We start from the raw sequence: 14,401 nt of genomic DNA on the forward strand, positions 1-14,401 counted from the left end.
GTATAGAAACAATGGCCGCCCTTTGTTGAACTTATACCCTCTACATTCATCTATAGAATACAAATCAGACGACAGCTCGAGAACACGAGAAACTCAATGATCTATCCAAGGTTACCAGAGGTATTCGCCCCCACGGCGTCAACTCTAATCAGAGCCTCATGGTGTACCCTAATCCGTATAGGAGTGATTCGTGAGTACCAATATTGTTAGTACAAATTACGATGAAATCGTATCATGACGGCATGGCAGTGTTTAATGAATACCGTGCTATCTGAGCGACCATACTAGTATTCTCAATGGGTGTGACTGAAATAGTACTCGGACAGGGGGCCGCGGCCCCCAACGTCAAGTCCAAGTCCGAGCTCGGAATGGGGATTATTTCCGCCACAACCCAGGTGCAGAGCGACAGACACAATCCATTGGTTCAAATCCGATCAGAAAAATGAAATGGCCTGATCCACTCAAGCGAAGTCATGTCTTTTTTAGCGGATTCACCGCTGTATGCCTCGATATCAAAGTGCACACTCGTATGTACAAGTATCATCATCTCCACAATTAACGAGCTGGTGCATTTGGGGGCCAAATGCTAATGCACTCCTGCCGTGTCATACCGGCATTCTTCAAAGAATTCCATCGTTTCATTTTCTCAATTCTTCAAATGTTTCGCACTATCCTTTCTCATTCTCTCCCAGCCTTTGCAAGACTTCCTCTTCCCTCCACGCTTCACCATCGCCTCACACCCCACCCCGTCCCCTGACGAGGTCGGAATCGACAATTAAGTTGAATGCGCTGAATATCGGGAATGGGCAATTACGGCGTCGGTCAGCTATGGGAACACACCAAATCAATATTCGCGAGAAAACACTATCAGGGGGGTCTCGCATATTGGTCAAGATCAAAATGGTGACCAAGTGGAGCTTGTCGGCGTCCCCAGTCTTCGATCTCAACCCTCCGCATTCTCGCTCTCCTCCTCCTTAACCTCCTTCTCCGACTTCGCCCGTCAATCAACCTTCGCCAGCAAATCTTCCCTCAAGAAGCGACCCCCCGACGAGGATGTCACCTTCCTAGAAATAGACAGCGGTGCTGCCGGAGACGAACAATCCTCACACCGCAAAGGAAATCAAGAACCAGAAGATGTGGAGAACTCTTCCTCCTCCTCCACCAGCCCCATAAGACAGAAAGCCCAATGGATAGATGGAGTCTACATGTGCGCCAAGGCTGGAACCATAGTATTCCTCCTAAACCTGATATTCATCGCCGTCGCAGCGGGACTAGCGAGCCGATTCCCAGATAATCCCGCGTTTGCGAGCTCCGCGGTGATTTACCGGGGTAGTTGCGGGGTGTGTAAGAGGTGGGACACAGCGTTGCATTTAATTATCAACGTTCTGAGTACGTGTATCCTTGCCGCGAGCAATTATTGTATGCAGACTCTTGTTGCTCCCACGAGGGAGGAGGTTGATGCTCATCATGCGGAGTGGAAATGGCTTGATATTGGCAGTGCGAGCGTCAATAATCTTTTCGCTATTGAGAAGTCGAGATTGGGCCTTTGGCTTGTTTTGTTGTTTACTGCTACGCCATTTCATTTGATGTGAGTTTCTCTTCTCTTCTCCTATTCTACTTTGGGGGCACCGTTCTCCAACCTCCCTCGTGCTCGCACCTCACCCCCTTACTTTATGCAGAGAGACTAATATCTTATCAATCTGGTTAGGTATAACTCGATGGTTTTTGAATCCTTATCAACGAATCAGTTTGGCGTCGTTGTCGGTCCTAAGGATCTGAACTCGTCAAATGTGCACGACTTGACGACTCCAGCGTTGGAGAGGTGTTTCTCCTCTCCTGCGCGCGGCGGTATATACTATTATACAGATCCTAATCTCGATGATCTTACTATCAAATCCTCTACTTTCACGTCCCAAATGCGCTGGCCCGCATTCGTCGAGGAAATTGCAAACGAGAACTACGACCGCATCTCTGCGTCGGAGTGTTCGGCCAAGGTCAAGACAACCGCGACCGGAATCCGAGGAATCGTCGCGCTTGCATCAAATCTTACCGTCAGCTTGGGAGGCGATTCCGCTATACTGATGACTCGTGTCGATAACACCGACATCCAGACATCGTCTACTTACTTCTACGGCGGTAATTTGGAAGCAAACCTTTATGCCAACCAAACTGTCTACAAAGGCTCGAACGCCACCTGTCTGTCTTACAACGCTGTCAATTCGGATTTCTTCGACGAAACAACTGGGGAGGTGATGCGCAATCGTTTTGGCACCACCGTAATGCCTATTGAGGAGTGTCTCGTTATCCGGACCGAGGAACATTGCCAATTACTCTATAGTCCGCCTATCTGCCTGACCATTATGCTTGCCGCATTTGCGAAGATCGCGGCTATGTTTCTAGCAGCACATATTGGTCGCTCACGTTCGCCGCCTCTGCTTACTGTTGGTGATGCCGTGGCTTCATTCATGGAAAAGCCAGATCCTACGACTAAGGGTCTTTGTTGGATTGCAGGAGCCGATGTGAGAAAGGGTAGCTGGGCCAAGGTTACTAAGGCTGGTTTCCAGGCCGTTCTGCAGAATGAACAGAGCGATCCTATCACTTATAGGCGTCTGAAAAAGAGGAACTTCTGGGGTAGAGCGGCTAGTGGGTGGCGATGGCTTGCCACTCTTTTCATGTAAGACCTTTGATTTCTCCCCTCATTCCCCTCTAGGTTGCTTATCTTCGTTCAAATACTCACAATCTATATATAGGTGCTTTGTCTGCATTATTGTCGGAAGTTTCCTTTTTAGCATCTCCCTTAGTGCTGGCATGTACGGTGGCACATCGTGGATAAGTGCCAACACATTCAAGAACTGGTTCAGCTCAGACGTCGACATGTCTGATGAGAACATAATCGGTGGTAACTCTATGGGCTTGACCATGCTAGCCTCCGTGGTCATTGCCAACACACCGCAGCTGGCAATCACCATTAGCTACTACTGCTACAACGCCGTACTAACCAGCATGCTAGCCGCGGCCGAATACAGCTCGTACGGTGCCAGTTCCAAGGCACTGCGTGTCACTTGGCCCGTTAGGGGCAGCCAGCAACGCTCAACTTACTGGCTCAGCATCCCATATAAATACGGTGTGCCAATTCTGGTGCTCTACATGATCCTGCACTGGCTCGTCTCGCAGAGCATTTTCTACCTCCTTTTGATCACATACGATCCGGCGAATGAACCTGTCCCAGGAAATGAAATCAGCTCTCTCGGCTATTCCTCCAGCCCGATCTTCCTGTCCATCATTGTTGGTTCAATTATGGTGCTTGTCCTTATTGTTCTAGCGTTCCGGAAATTCAAATCCACCGTACCCGTCACTGGGTCCACTAGTGTTGCCATCAGCGCGGCTTGCCACCTCCCCAGGGACGAGGTTGGAGAAACGGCTGTCTTAGGTTTGGTAAAATGGGGAGAAACTACGATGTCACCCGCCTGGGCGATGGAGAGTTTTGGGGGTATAGATGATGGGCAAAAGGGTCATTGTAGCTTTACTTCGTTGGAAACGAAGAACCCTACTTTGATGAAGCTGTACGCTTAAGGACGATGTATAGATATTCGAGATTTAATATAGAGATAAATGTTGAATAATTGACACTTACTAGTATAATTCGCAAGTTCCAGCGCTCTCCGTACCCCATATCCATTCCAACTGGCATTCATGTATTCACTGCTTCGCTATTCGACCCTATTCTTTAACACATGTTCTTCATCAACCCCCCCACCTCACCTCGGTATCCGGTTTAGTGGGACCTGTCACTCCTTTGAGCGTTGACCCTTGTAGGAAAATAGAACGCCAATCACGGCCGTGCGCTGGGCCCTGTCTCGGTAGGAACAAATGCACCCTGCAAACCCCTTTCATCAAAAGGCCCCCGCAATCGTACCTCCCGCCACTAACCTCTTGGAGAAGTACATCTTGACTCGGACTCGCAATTCCCCGAGCCGATCGTGCAGGAACCGAGCTTCTCCGACAATCCTTTTCCTGGTCTGTACAATGCAGGTCAAGAGATGGCGTTCTCGGACGATGTTAACCGAACGCTTGGTTCTCTGAAATATCAACCACGCTGGCTAAATTTTGTCAATACCGGCGCCTTTTGACCGTTTTAACGATGGCCTTTTTCAGAGATGATTTGCATGATGCTCTTTTGATCTTCGCTCTTGGAGGTCCCCGCGATGGGTCGTCTTTGTGGCTTGCGCTGTTTCTTTTCAGCTTGACCCACCGAACTCAGTGAAGGCGGAGGCCCATACAGTCGTCTTGAAATATCCCTGCATTTCTCCTGAGTTGGACTGAGGGATTTAACTCAATTTAATCTTCCTTTTTTTGGTCTTCATTTTTCATTTTTTTTTCTTTTAAGTTCTCTGTCCTGTCTGTCCTCTGTTGCATACGAGGGAAATGGTGGTTTTAAGGAATGTTTTGCTCACGCTGGGCGTTGCGTCGACTGCCATTGCCGGTAACAGCAATGGGGAAAAGCTGAAGACTTGTCTCAAGTATGCATTGACTGACAGCGGTCGTGTTGCATTCGCTGGAGACCCTTTATATCAAGTCGCTGATGTGAAGCGCTACAATCTGAATATTCCTGTGACCCCAGCTGCTGTTACATTCCCTACCTCTTCGCATCAGGTCGCTGCGATTGTCAAGTGTGCAGCAGATAATAGATACCATGTTCAGGCTAAGAGTGGTGGTCACAGTTATGCCAATTATTGTACAGGGTCGCTACATCCTCTCTCTTCAAATAGACCGCTAATGTGTATCGCTTCTAGGTCTCGGCGGAACGGACGGTGCCGTTGTCGTCGACCTCAAGAACCTGCAACAATTCTCAATGGACAACACGAACTGGCATGCAACGATAGGAGGTGGAACACTACTCGGAGATGTAACACAGCGTCTGCACGATGCTGGAGGACGGGCAATGTCCCACGGGACTTGTCCGCAAGTCGGCTCTGGTGGACACTTCACGATCGGAGGTCTCAGGACCAACATCTCGACAGTTCGGGGCCGCTCTTGACCACATCGTGGGAGCAGAAGTGGTACTCGCCAATTCAAGTATTGTGCACGCATCAGAAAGCGAGAACCAAGACGTGTTCTGGGCAATTAAGGGCGCGGCGTCTGGCTTTGGTATTGTTACAGAGTTCACCGTTCGCACTGAGCCTGAGCCCGGCACTGCCGTTAAATACGAATACACACTCAAGATAGGAAGTACGCAAGAGCGAGCTAGTCTGTTCAAACAGTGGCAGGCATATATTTCCGACCCGCAGCTTACGCGCAAACTGGCATCTACGCTCACCTTGTTGGAGGACACACTTATTATCACGGGAACATTTTTCGGCACGGAAGAAGAGTACGAGGCTCTTGATATCGGAGGTCAGTTCCCAGGCGCCAATGGCACAGCAATTGTTTTCCAGGACTGGCTCGGTCTGGTAGGCGACTGGGCCGAAGAAGCCGCGTTAGAGCTGGGAGGAGGAGTCGCATCCAATTTCTATTCCAAGTCTACAGCCTGGACACCGAAGAATATCATGAGCAATGAGACTATCGACAGCCTCTTCGATTATATTGATACCGCGGACAAGGGGACACTGATCTGGTTCCTGCTCTTCGACTTCCAGGGCGGGTATACGAATGATATCCCGACTGACGCGACTGCATATGCCCATCGTGACGTCTTGCTCTGGTTGCAGTCTTACTCGATTAATCTTTTGGGCTCGGTTTCTCAGACTCAAATTGATTTCTTGGATCAGGTTAACAAGCTGATTACACCCGATGATCATCCCTATGCTGCGTACCCGGGTTATGTTGATCCTCTCATGTCTAATGGAGCAGAGGCGTACTGGGGCTCTAATTTGGCTCGTCTGCAGAGGATTAAAGGGGATATTGACCCGGATAATGTGTTCCGAAATCCCCAGAGCCCGATGCCTGCTTTGCGGTAGGGCGAGAGGCGGGTGGCTAACTACTATTGTGCACGGCCTTGAGAATGCCTTGTAGAGACTTTTTGCTACATCCTTCTTCGGCCTCTTTGTTCAAGTCATCAGCAACGATTATGGTGATCCACCTCAGCTTGGGATTGTCGGGCTCATTAGATCCCCAGGGAGACTTAAGAAATGACACATGTCTGCTGGAACGAGTAGCAAACCGTCTTGAATACCAGTCCATTTCTTTTTTCTTTTCTTAACAAAAGAGATGCGACGGTTGCTACCTGGTGTCATTGCGTGGCGCCAAGCGTATATTTTATCATATTTATCAGTTTAGTGGCAATTTCCTGTGAATGAATTGCTATGGTTTTTCCAAGGTACTATCTGTTGAATTCTGTATTTATGGAAATTTCCAGCAGGCCCCTAGGTGTATTAATAGCTCATTTATGAACCTTAAAACCTTCTCCTTTTATGTCACCACTACTATCTTCTATATCTGCTGAGCTCTATAATTATTAGCTACTCTCTTCTAAGAGGCTGCCCAAGTGTTACTTTCACTTTTTTTCTAGTATTCTTGCCCGCAGGTGTCTACCTTGGAAGTCTATATTTCTAAAAGTTAAAAGTGTAATCTAACGCAAAGTCTATTGTATTTTACTCATTTTAATACTGGATTAACATCTCCGCCTATCCTTTCTTTTCCTCTTCAATTGAACTCCTTTACCATACCTCTTCTCATACTCCTTCTTACTCATCTCCAAATACATTCTTGAAAATAGCTGATGTTTTTGCAAACTCAGCACGTGTCGCTCTGCAATCAGGAGCGTCGACCTCCTCCAAGCCCGGAGCTACCCTCCAAATAGAAGTGACTGCCTAGTATGTCTTAGGTATACATCAGTTATTTTCTGGTTAAACAGTACTTCACAACAATTTATTTGATGGACCAACCCCCTATACGTAATTATTCCCTTCCTTCCTTTTATACGCTGGCATACAACATTCACTAAGGTTGAAAATTTGATGTCTCAGGCATAAAGGCTACCATGCCTTCCGTATGTCTAGATAGCTTCCCTCTCCCTCATCAGGTCGTCTCGCTCCTCTGATTGCCACCATTTCAGAGATTCTCGCAGTGGAAGTCAATTTCTGCTCTACTAGTACCTCCATTGACAACGTTTTACCCATTCACAAGAGCAAACCACAACGCAAAAGATGGCTGCCCACAACGCCGATTACGCTCGCAGTGCGTCGAACCAGAACGACCATCCGGACGAGAAACATTATTCCAAAGAATCTTTTGTGAAAGACATTGAAGAGTGGATTGACAAATTAAATGTAAAGGCTCAAGTGATCCCAATTACCTTTCCAGATGCTGCTATTGAGGAATAGGGCTTCCAAATGCCCGAAACCTGATACACTATACACCAACTGACTGATTTTGCTTATCGACAGGAAGAGAACGGATTCCACATCGTGAACACCTGGAGCGCAGTCCTCTATTACGGTGTGGTTGCGAACGACTGTTTCGTTCCCTACTAAGGGGTCATCTACTACTGTGCTGTCCCTTACTATGGTGTGGTTCCCTTTAACAGCGCAATCCCCTACCAATGTTATTCTCTACTAGTTACTGCGAGGCCCCCTACGCCATCAATAACCCATTCCACACTGTATACCGAGTAACATGTCTATTACGTTGGCTACTCGGTCTGATGGCATCTGCCCCGGAACCTATCCTTCCTGCTTTCTTCTTCGTTTTCTTCTTTTTTTCCCTTCTTCTTCTTCCTTCTTATTCTACCGTGTTGTTTGCATCCGTTGAATTATACTACATGTTACCTGATATCGTATTCTGATCTTCGTCCTTTTTGTGCGTCTCGCGCTACAGCGAGAACCTCTACATCAATAACTTTCACGCTGGAAAGGCCTATACCTACAGTGAATAGGCGAATAGCCACTACGCCGAGATTTAATACAACTGGAGACAAATCACTGTAGAGGCAGATTGCAAGATAGGCGGCTTCGAGATTAATACCAATTAAAACCGACTTTAATGAACAAGAGGTGCTACTATTGTATCATTGATGGCTAGACGGACGACATTCACTTAGGCTTCCAAATATAGTACCTAGCTTCCTCCTTTTCTTGTTCTTCTTCTTCTTCCCCTTCTCAAGCTATTACTTTCGTGGAATCGCTAATACTACTTTGACTAATCCGTTTCATCGTATTTCTTTCTCTGGTCGTATCTAAGAGTCCTCACATTGAGACTATGAGATATACAGTTAATTAATCTATATCCATTCTGGGGTGGGCGCTGCCTATTGATCCAGTTTTTAATCTGCTCCACCATGAGCTGAATAGTCTAATACCTGGTATAAAATTAGGTAGCCTCATTCCGGATTTTCAATTTAAGTACACTGCCCTAAGAGAATATTTGGGACCTTTTTCATGATTTCCTAAAATATCAGCTGGTTGAGAATCTAACTCACCTATCGAAATATCGTCACTCACCGAGCGTGTATCCTTGATTCTCATTTCCAAGAAGCATTTCACATCCATGTAGTCCTTAGTCATGTAATCAAGTAGCTTATTTCTCCCTTTATTGGAGTCTATGCAGCTGACAGCCTTCACCAATTCTTCTCTCACCATTCCCCACCCCCCGCATCTTTCAAGATCAAGTGCTTGTAGCATATTTCCAATGTGACACTGAATGACAGTGTGATGGGTCTGTTGCCAGATGAACTCAAGATCATCCGTTAAAATGCGCCCATTTGGGTGCATCCAATTCACATCAAAGCCTTGGTCGTGCAATGTTGATCTGTGCATCAATATCCCGCCGAAGTCCCGATAAACAAACCCTTTCGCCGACCTCGTTCGGTTGCAAACACGTACCATGAAATTCTGAAGGTGACCCTCCAAGGAGATACCGTATTTGCAAAGTATAGGGAACACAGCCTTGAATAGCCTTTCCGTATATCTGAGCTATGGTTAGTGAGAGCCTTCAGATGCACGGATCACATACTCTCGCATCTATTTCCACTTTTTTTCAATAGTATCTAGCTCGAATAGCGCTTCTAGGCGACTTTTTGAATTTCCGGGAAGACTCTCAATAAGCGACCCTATAATGATCATGGATTCGTCGTTTTGTCTTGCTCTTGGCTCAGGATCCTCTCTCATTATGCAAGCCAGATTTGATGCCTGTTCATATTGTCTTGAGCTCCGCACACAGCTGCAACTTCTCTGTACAGCCAGAAATCTGGCTTTAGTTTATCCAGGATCCGAGTAGCTTCGGTTGTTTGAAATACATCCCATGGTGTGATTGTTCTCAAGGCACCTGTTATCTGACAGGCAAGCGACATTTTGAAAAGATAGGGCGACGAGATGTGTGGCTTTAAGCGGATAGATCTAATACTCGCTTCCGCATCGGCACAATCCTCCATGATTTTGAGGACTTTTGCCTCCGGGAAAGACTTGTATATGAGAGGAAGTTGGCGTGTGAAGCATGGCACGACAATGCGACTGGATTCATTCGACAATGGAACCTGAAGATTTTCCAGTATAGGTTTGAGAGCTTTCCCAAAGGGTCCTTTCTGGATGACATCATTCTGGGGGATAGATATAAAGGCGATGCTTGGTGTCAAAATCGTGGACAGCTCGTCTGGCTCGACTTCGCAAATCGGTGGCAATGCCCGGAAGCATCGATGCATCTTTGTATCACGGCAGAAAGTACCCTTGTCAGCTCTTGGTAGCTTCATTAATCGGTAACTTCAACCCACTGGATGGCTCGGATGCCCAAAGGTTATTGCCTGTTCCCACGCAATAGTACTTGATCCCAAACTGGGCTCGGGACCTGCCATATTTCTCTCGAGCCACTTTTCTGTAAAGCCAGATGACGGTTCGAAATTGAAGCTTCTTCGGATTGGAAAATGTTTTAAGCGCACTCACCTTGGAACATCGCCGCCGTCTCCAGCTCTGCCTCCACTCGTTGTAACCCTAGTCCGTTTGTTGAATTCATCAACCATGGCGAAATGAAATGAAATACCACCTTCGGGGCCAGCTCGAATATTTCTTGGTCATTTTCACATAGAAATATACTTGGCTCTAGACTCTGAGGTCTGATCAAAGACACAATCGATCCGTTTTCTAAAGCGATAGGGGTTTGAAGCCGGACGCAAACCTTCACCCGCCTTTTGGACGCAGGCCCATCGTAACCCGGTAGGCAAGTAATGCATATGTAACGCGCTGTGGCGCTAGATTTGGTGTCCAAACTTGCTGTGGCTAAGCGTTCATTAACCAGTTGGCTCACAAGCCGCTTGGTAGTTTGGAACTGCGCCTGTTGGCGGATTGAAGTAACTTTCATATTCCTAGGTCACCTTGATATCACAATTGTATTGGGGGGGCTGAAGATTATCAGGAAATACATTCAGAAGGTCTGTTAGAGCTCTTATGACATTTGTCTCTATTTGGGGGTAGCCTTATGTGCGACATGAAATTTTCATTTTGGCTTCCCTCTGGGGCTCTTAAAAATCAATGTGACCCACTATAAAGCCTACTTGGTTGTTTTATCATAGTGGTTGTCACCGAGGCTCTAAGCCTCCGATAGCTCTGATGTAAATTTAGAAATGAACCGTGCTCAATGGATATCAGAAATTTGAACCACATCCAGCTTTTTCTTTCCTCCATAAATGTCACCTAAATTGATCATAACCTCTCGTTGGAAGCATTTAAATAGTGAGAGGCATTCATGTGAAGGCATGGGAAGTCTTTGCATAACAAAAGCAGTCGATTATCTGCGCTGGAAAGCTTAGGATTCAAAGGTATCACCAATAGTGATCTTAGCAGCCGACTCAATGATCCCCTGTCGATATTACAGAAGCTCCCTATGAAAAATGACATTGGCCTTGACATGGTGTACCCAGCTCTGTTTTCGAAAGTAGCCGAGACGTTCCAGATCCAGATCCAGAATCAAAGAATACGCTGCATAATGAATTATAGCAGCAGTATCCTAGGTGAAACGAGCTCGCGGGGTTTTACAAACTGTTGTGTATGTGGGATTACTATATAAGATCGATTGTCGCTTCCAAGTTTGCTAGGATGATCCAAGGTCGCACAGCCTCCCCTGCAACTGTGTCGCCGGACGATGTATGGTGTGATACAGGCGATTCTTATACCTAATGGGCGCGAATATGTGAGGTAACTCTGAGACCTTGGAATATGACTGAATATATATCTTGGGATCATGGCTATCTACGAGTTTTACATCCCCGGGGCCTAAGCTTCAAGGGAGGCAACATTCTATATCTGGATAGTATTTCATATTTGCCCGCCAGCGGCTTTCAATGGCATGGTGAGTTATCGGTAGAATTTCAATTTGTGTAACATATCAAGCCGACCTCGGGATTGTCATAGATACACCTTTTCACTCGGCGAGAATCGCTCTAATTCGTGGGTACTTCCCTAGCTTCAACTTCAGACTACGTGCCGAAGAATACGATGTAAATGAGTAACTACAACGCAGTTCTGTAGGAACTCTGCTAGGAATATCTATCACAGCTACCATATCTACATTTCTCTTTATCCGAAAGAGGGTAGGACCCGTTCGAGAGGGTCACACAATGAGCATACAGATCAACGATTCAACCTTACCATTTTGTTATCTGTTAACATGTGAATGGGGTTTTAACTTCTATTGTAGCCTCTTAAAGCCGAAGATTTTCTTGAAATTGACTTGATATCTGATCCTTGAACGGTTAGGAGCTTATTTCTCGCTGATGCCATCTCTTTCCTGCCTGGCGTCACCAATCATGGTCAGAGCATTAAGATTTCTGTTATTCCTTGGTAAGACTTAATCATAAGCTTTTGTACATTTTTCTTAATCTGACCGTCTGAGTGTAGGAATTATATTCTCTTCGTTTTGTCATGTTGAAGCAAAACCCGCGAAGCCCTCTCTGAGCCCATCTGCAAAACCTTCGAGGACAAGGCCCCCAAGCGCAACTATCACTGTCGTCAGTACGACAGCTGTAGCTACCAATGATCCAGAAATTCAATGCGCTTCCTTCTTTCCATGGAAACCTGTATGTTTTAAAACTCGTGCCTCCCACTTATGTATTAGAAAGTAATCTAAACACAACAGTGCCCCACTGGAGAGTCATGTTGCAACTTTTTTTGTGTTAACACAACTTCCAATGCTCTTAATTGTGGGAACTGTGGCGTGACAGTGCGTTACAGTCTCCCAATTAGTTCTAACCATTCAAGCTGATGTTCTGGTAGTGCGTTGGGCAAATCCCTGGTTGCTGCTCCGGGGCTTGCACCGATCTGGGAACAAGTCTTCAACATTGCGGCGCATGCAATGCAACGACCGTATGCCTTAATACTGCCTTGTGTCAATTTTGGGCTTTGTATATCGCATTATATTAATATCTATCTATAATACAGTGTTCAGGAACGAACCCCGCCTGCTGTTCCGGCCAGTGCGCAGATCTCGCTTCTTCGACCCTACATTGTGGAACTTGTCAGGCAAATCCAGTGAGAGATTCTTTTTTTTTCATAATCGCTACCATGTTTCCTTTGACTGACATTGTTTTAGTGTCTTGGACTTCAACCCGCATGTTGCTCGGGTGTTTGTGAAGATCTTGGCACAAGTCTTCAACACTGTGGCGCTTGTAATGCTGTTCCTGTAAGTCTTTTATTCTATATGTGATGGTTCACACCGCAGGTCATTATCTCCTCTTACTCCATAAAAGTGCTCTGGGGTCTTACCCGCATGCTGTAATGGTACCTGTGCCGATTTGACTGGATCTGTAAACAATTGTGGATTATGCGGCTTGAAGGTGAGCCTGCTTTTCACGACCAATGTGCCCGCATATTTCATTAAGAAGCTACTAGTGCTCGGGTGTCAATCCTGCCTGCTGCTCCGGCATATGTTCTGATCTGAACTCCGATATCCTTCATTGCGGAGCATGTAACGGGACTCCATGCATAGGCATTGTACCTGTTTGCTGTTCTGGAGAGTGCACTGATCTTGCTACCGATGCTAACCACTGCGGAAAATGCAATACCACGGTTAGACCCCTTTTTTTATTGTGATGGCCGATGATATACATTCCAACGTCCGTCCTTTCTAACCAGAACCATGTTCACAGTGTACCGGCACAGAGCCAGCATGCTGTCTGGGAGGTTGCGTTGACATTGCCAATGATCCTAATCATTGTGGAGCCTGCCTTGCTATTCCCTGTCTTGGGCTCAAGCCTGCATGCTGTTCTGGGCAATGTAGCGATCTATCTTCAGACAACCAGCACTGTGGAGCCTGCCTGACTAGTGTAAGTATGGAGCGACTTTTTTGATTTCTTCTTCCATTTCTCAGACACTCTACAAAAATACTGACAGATCTTTGGGTCAACAGTGTCCACCAACGGCGGCAACCTGCTGTTCTGGAAACTGCACAGATCTGACTACTAATATCAATCACTGCGGCGCATGCATTGCTTTACCTTGCCTGGGGCTACAGCCAGATTGTTGTAACGGAACCTGCACTGACTTGGCCGTAAGTACAACTCATTGCGGATCATGCACGGGACCACCCTGTGGTGGCTTCCTTCCTGCATGTTGCAATGGCACATGTGCCGATCTCGCCTCGAGTCCGATACATTGCGGAAACTGTGTCTCGCCTCCATGCACAGGTGGAAATCCAGCTTGCTGCACTGGTGTATGTACTGATCTCAGCACTGACATCCTCCACTGCGGCAACTGCACAGCCTTCCCTTGTCTGGGAGTCATACCTGCATGCTGCAATGGAACTTGCACCGATCTGGCTTCGGATAAGACACATTGCGGCTCTTGTTCTAAACCAACTTGCACTGGTGTCAATCCGGCCTGCTGTTTGGGAACATGCAGCGATTTAAGCTCTGACGTTAATCACTGCGGGTCATGCGTTGCCATCCCATGTCTGAGGAGTTAAGCCAGCATGTTGCAACGGAACCTGTATGGATTTAGCAACCAACGTCAATCGATGCGGCGCTTGCTCAGCTCCACCTTGCACCGGTGTTAATCCAGCATGCTGCAATGAAAACTGTACCGATCTAAGTGTTGATGTGAACCACTGTGGCTCTTGTCTCTCATTGCCTTGCCTCGGCTTGGTCCCTGCTTGTTGTAACGGAACATGTTATGACCTAAGTGCCAGTCTCACTCATTGTGGATCTTGCAATACGCCTACTTGCAACGGCACATTCCCTGCATGCTGCGGAGGCACATGCGTTGACTTGGCATCCAGTACTGCCAACTGTGGACAATGCTTCAAGTCGGTATGTCCAATGAAAATGAGCCCCTTATTATCCTGCAGACTTTACGATTCAAATTTGACTGACATTTCTCTTCAGTGTCCACCTGGCCCCGGAGGTGGTGGTTGCGTCAATGGTATCTGCGTGGCTTGCCCGTTAACTAGCCCCTTCTGTTCCTCGGCCGGAATATGCGTAAGT

General features: G+C 46.8%; 7 protein-coding genes across 7 annotated transcripts; 5 read left to right on the forward strand and 2 right to left on the reverse strand.

Moving 5' to 3' along the window:
• Positions 1 to 802: 802 nt before the first annotated feature.
• On the forward strand, positions 803 to 3,573 carry N7509_003084 (uncharacterized protein; the record flags this gene model as incomplete). Its single annotated transcript, XM_056627721.1, has 4 exons — positions 803 to 821; positions 895 to 1,588; positions 1,709 to 2,674; positions 2,751 to 3,573. The coding sequence occupies 4 exons, from the start codon at positions 803 to 805 to the stop codon at positions 3,571 to 3,573; spliced, it is 2,502 nt and encodes an 833-aa protein (XP_056490455.1).
• Positions 3,574 to 4,425: 852 nt separating this feature from the next.
• Positions 4,426 to 5,957, forward strand: N7509_003085 (FAD-binding oxidoreductase; the record flags this gene model as incomplete). Its single annotated transcript, XM_056627722.1, has 3 exons — positions 4,426 to 4,735; positions 4,794 to 4,966; positions 5,022 to 5,957. The coding sequence occupies 3 exons, from the start codon at positions 4,426 to 4,428 to the stop codon at positions 5,955 to 5,957; spliced, it is 1,419 nt and encodes a 472-aa protein (XP_056490456.1).
• Positions 5,958 to 7,145: 1,188 nt separating this feature from the next.
• N7509_003086 (uncharacterized protein) lies at positions 7,146 to 7,472 on the forward strand (the record flags this gene model as incomplete). Its single annotated transcript, XM_056627723.1, has 2 exons — positions 7,146 to 7,268; positions 7,386 to 7,472. 2 exons carry the CDS (start codon positions 7,146 to 7,148, stop codon positions 7,470 to 7,472), a joined length of 210 nt encoding a protein of 69 aa, XP_056490457.1.
• A 1,631-nt stretch (positions 7,473 to 9,103) lies between these two features.
• N7509_003087 (uncharacterized protein) lies at positions 9,104 to 9,634 on the reverse strand (the record flags this gene model as incomplete). Its single annotated transcript, XM_056627724.1, has 1 exon — positions 9,104 to 9,634. The coding sequence occupies one exon, from the start codon at positions 9,632 to 9,634 to the stop codon at positions 9,104 to 9,106; it is 531 nt and encodes a 176-aa protein (XP_056490458.1).
• Positions 9,635 to 9,662: 28 nt separating this feature from the next.
• On the reverse strand, positions 9,663 to 9,949 carry N7509_003088 (uncharacterized protein; the record flags this gene model as incomplete). The annotated part of the gene is made up of 2 exons (XM_056627725.1): positions 9,663 to 9,804; positions 9,873 to 9,949. The coding sequence occupies 2 exons, from the start codon at positions 9,947 to 9,949 to the stop codon at positions 9,663 to 9,665; spliced, it is 219 nt and encodes a 72-aa protein (XP_056490459.1).
• Positions 9,950 to 11,957: 2,008 nt separating this feature from the next.
• Positions 11,958 to 12,607, forward strand: N7509_003089 (uncharacterized protein; the record flags this gene model as incomplete). The annotated part of the gene is made up of 4 exons (XM_056627726.1): positions 11,958 to 12,001; positions 12,198 to 12,287; positions 12,363 to 12,452; positions 12,514 to 12,607. 4 exons carry the CDS (start codon positions 11,958 to 11,960, stop codon positions 12,605 to 12,607), a joined length of 318 nt encoding a protein of 105 aa, XP_056490460.1.
• A 930-nt stretch (positions 12,608 to 13,537) lies between these two features.
• Positions 13,538 to 13,828, forward strand: N7509_003090 (uncharacterized protein; the record flags this gene model as incomplete). Its single annotated transcript, XM_056627727.1, has 1 exon — positions 13,538 to 13,828. One exon carries the CDS (start codon positions 13,538 to 13,540, stop codon positions 13,826 to 13,828), a length of 291 nt encoding a protein of 96 aa, XP_056490461.1.
• Positions 13,829 to 14,401: the final 573 nt, after the last annotated feature.

The sequence above is a fragment of the Penicillium cosmopolitanum genome (assembly GCF_028827165.1).
Source record: "Penicillium cosmopolitanum strain IBT 29677 chromosome Unknown utg000005l:1.0-4006212.0:1.0-4009387.0, whole genome shotgun sequence".
Lineage (NCBI taxonomy): Eukaryota > Fungi > Ascomycota > Eurotiomycetes > Eurotiales > Aspergillaceae > Penicillium > Penicillium cosmopolitanum.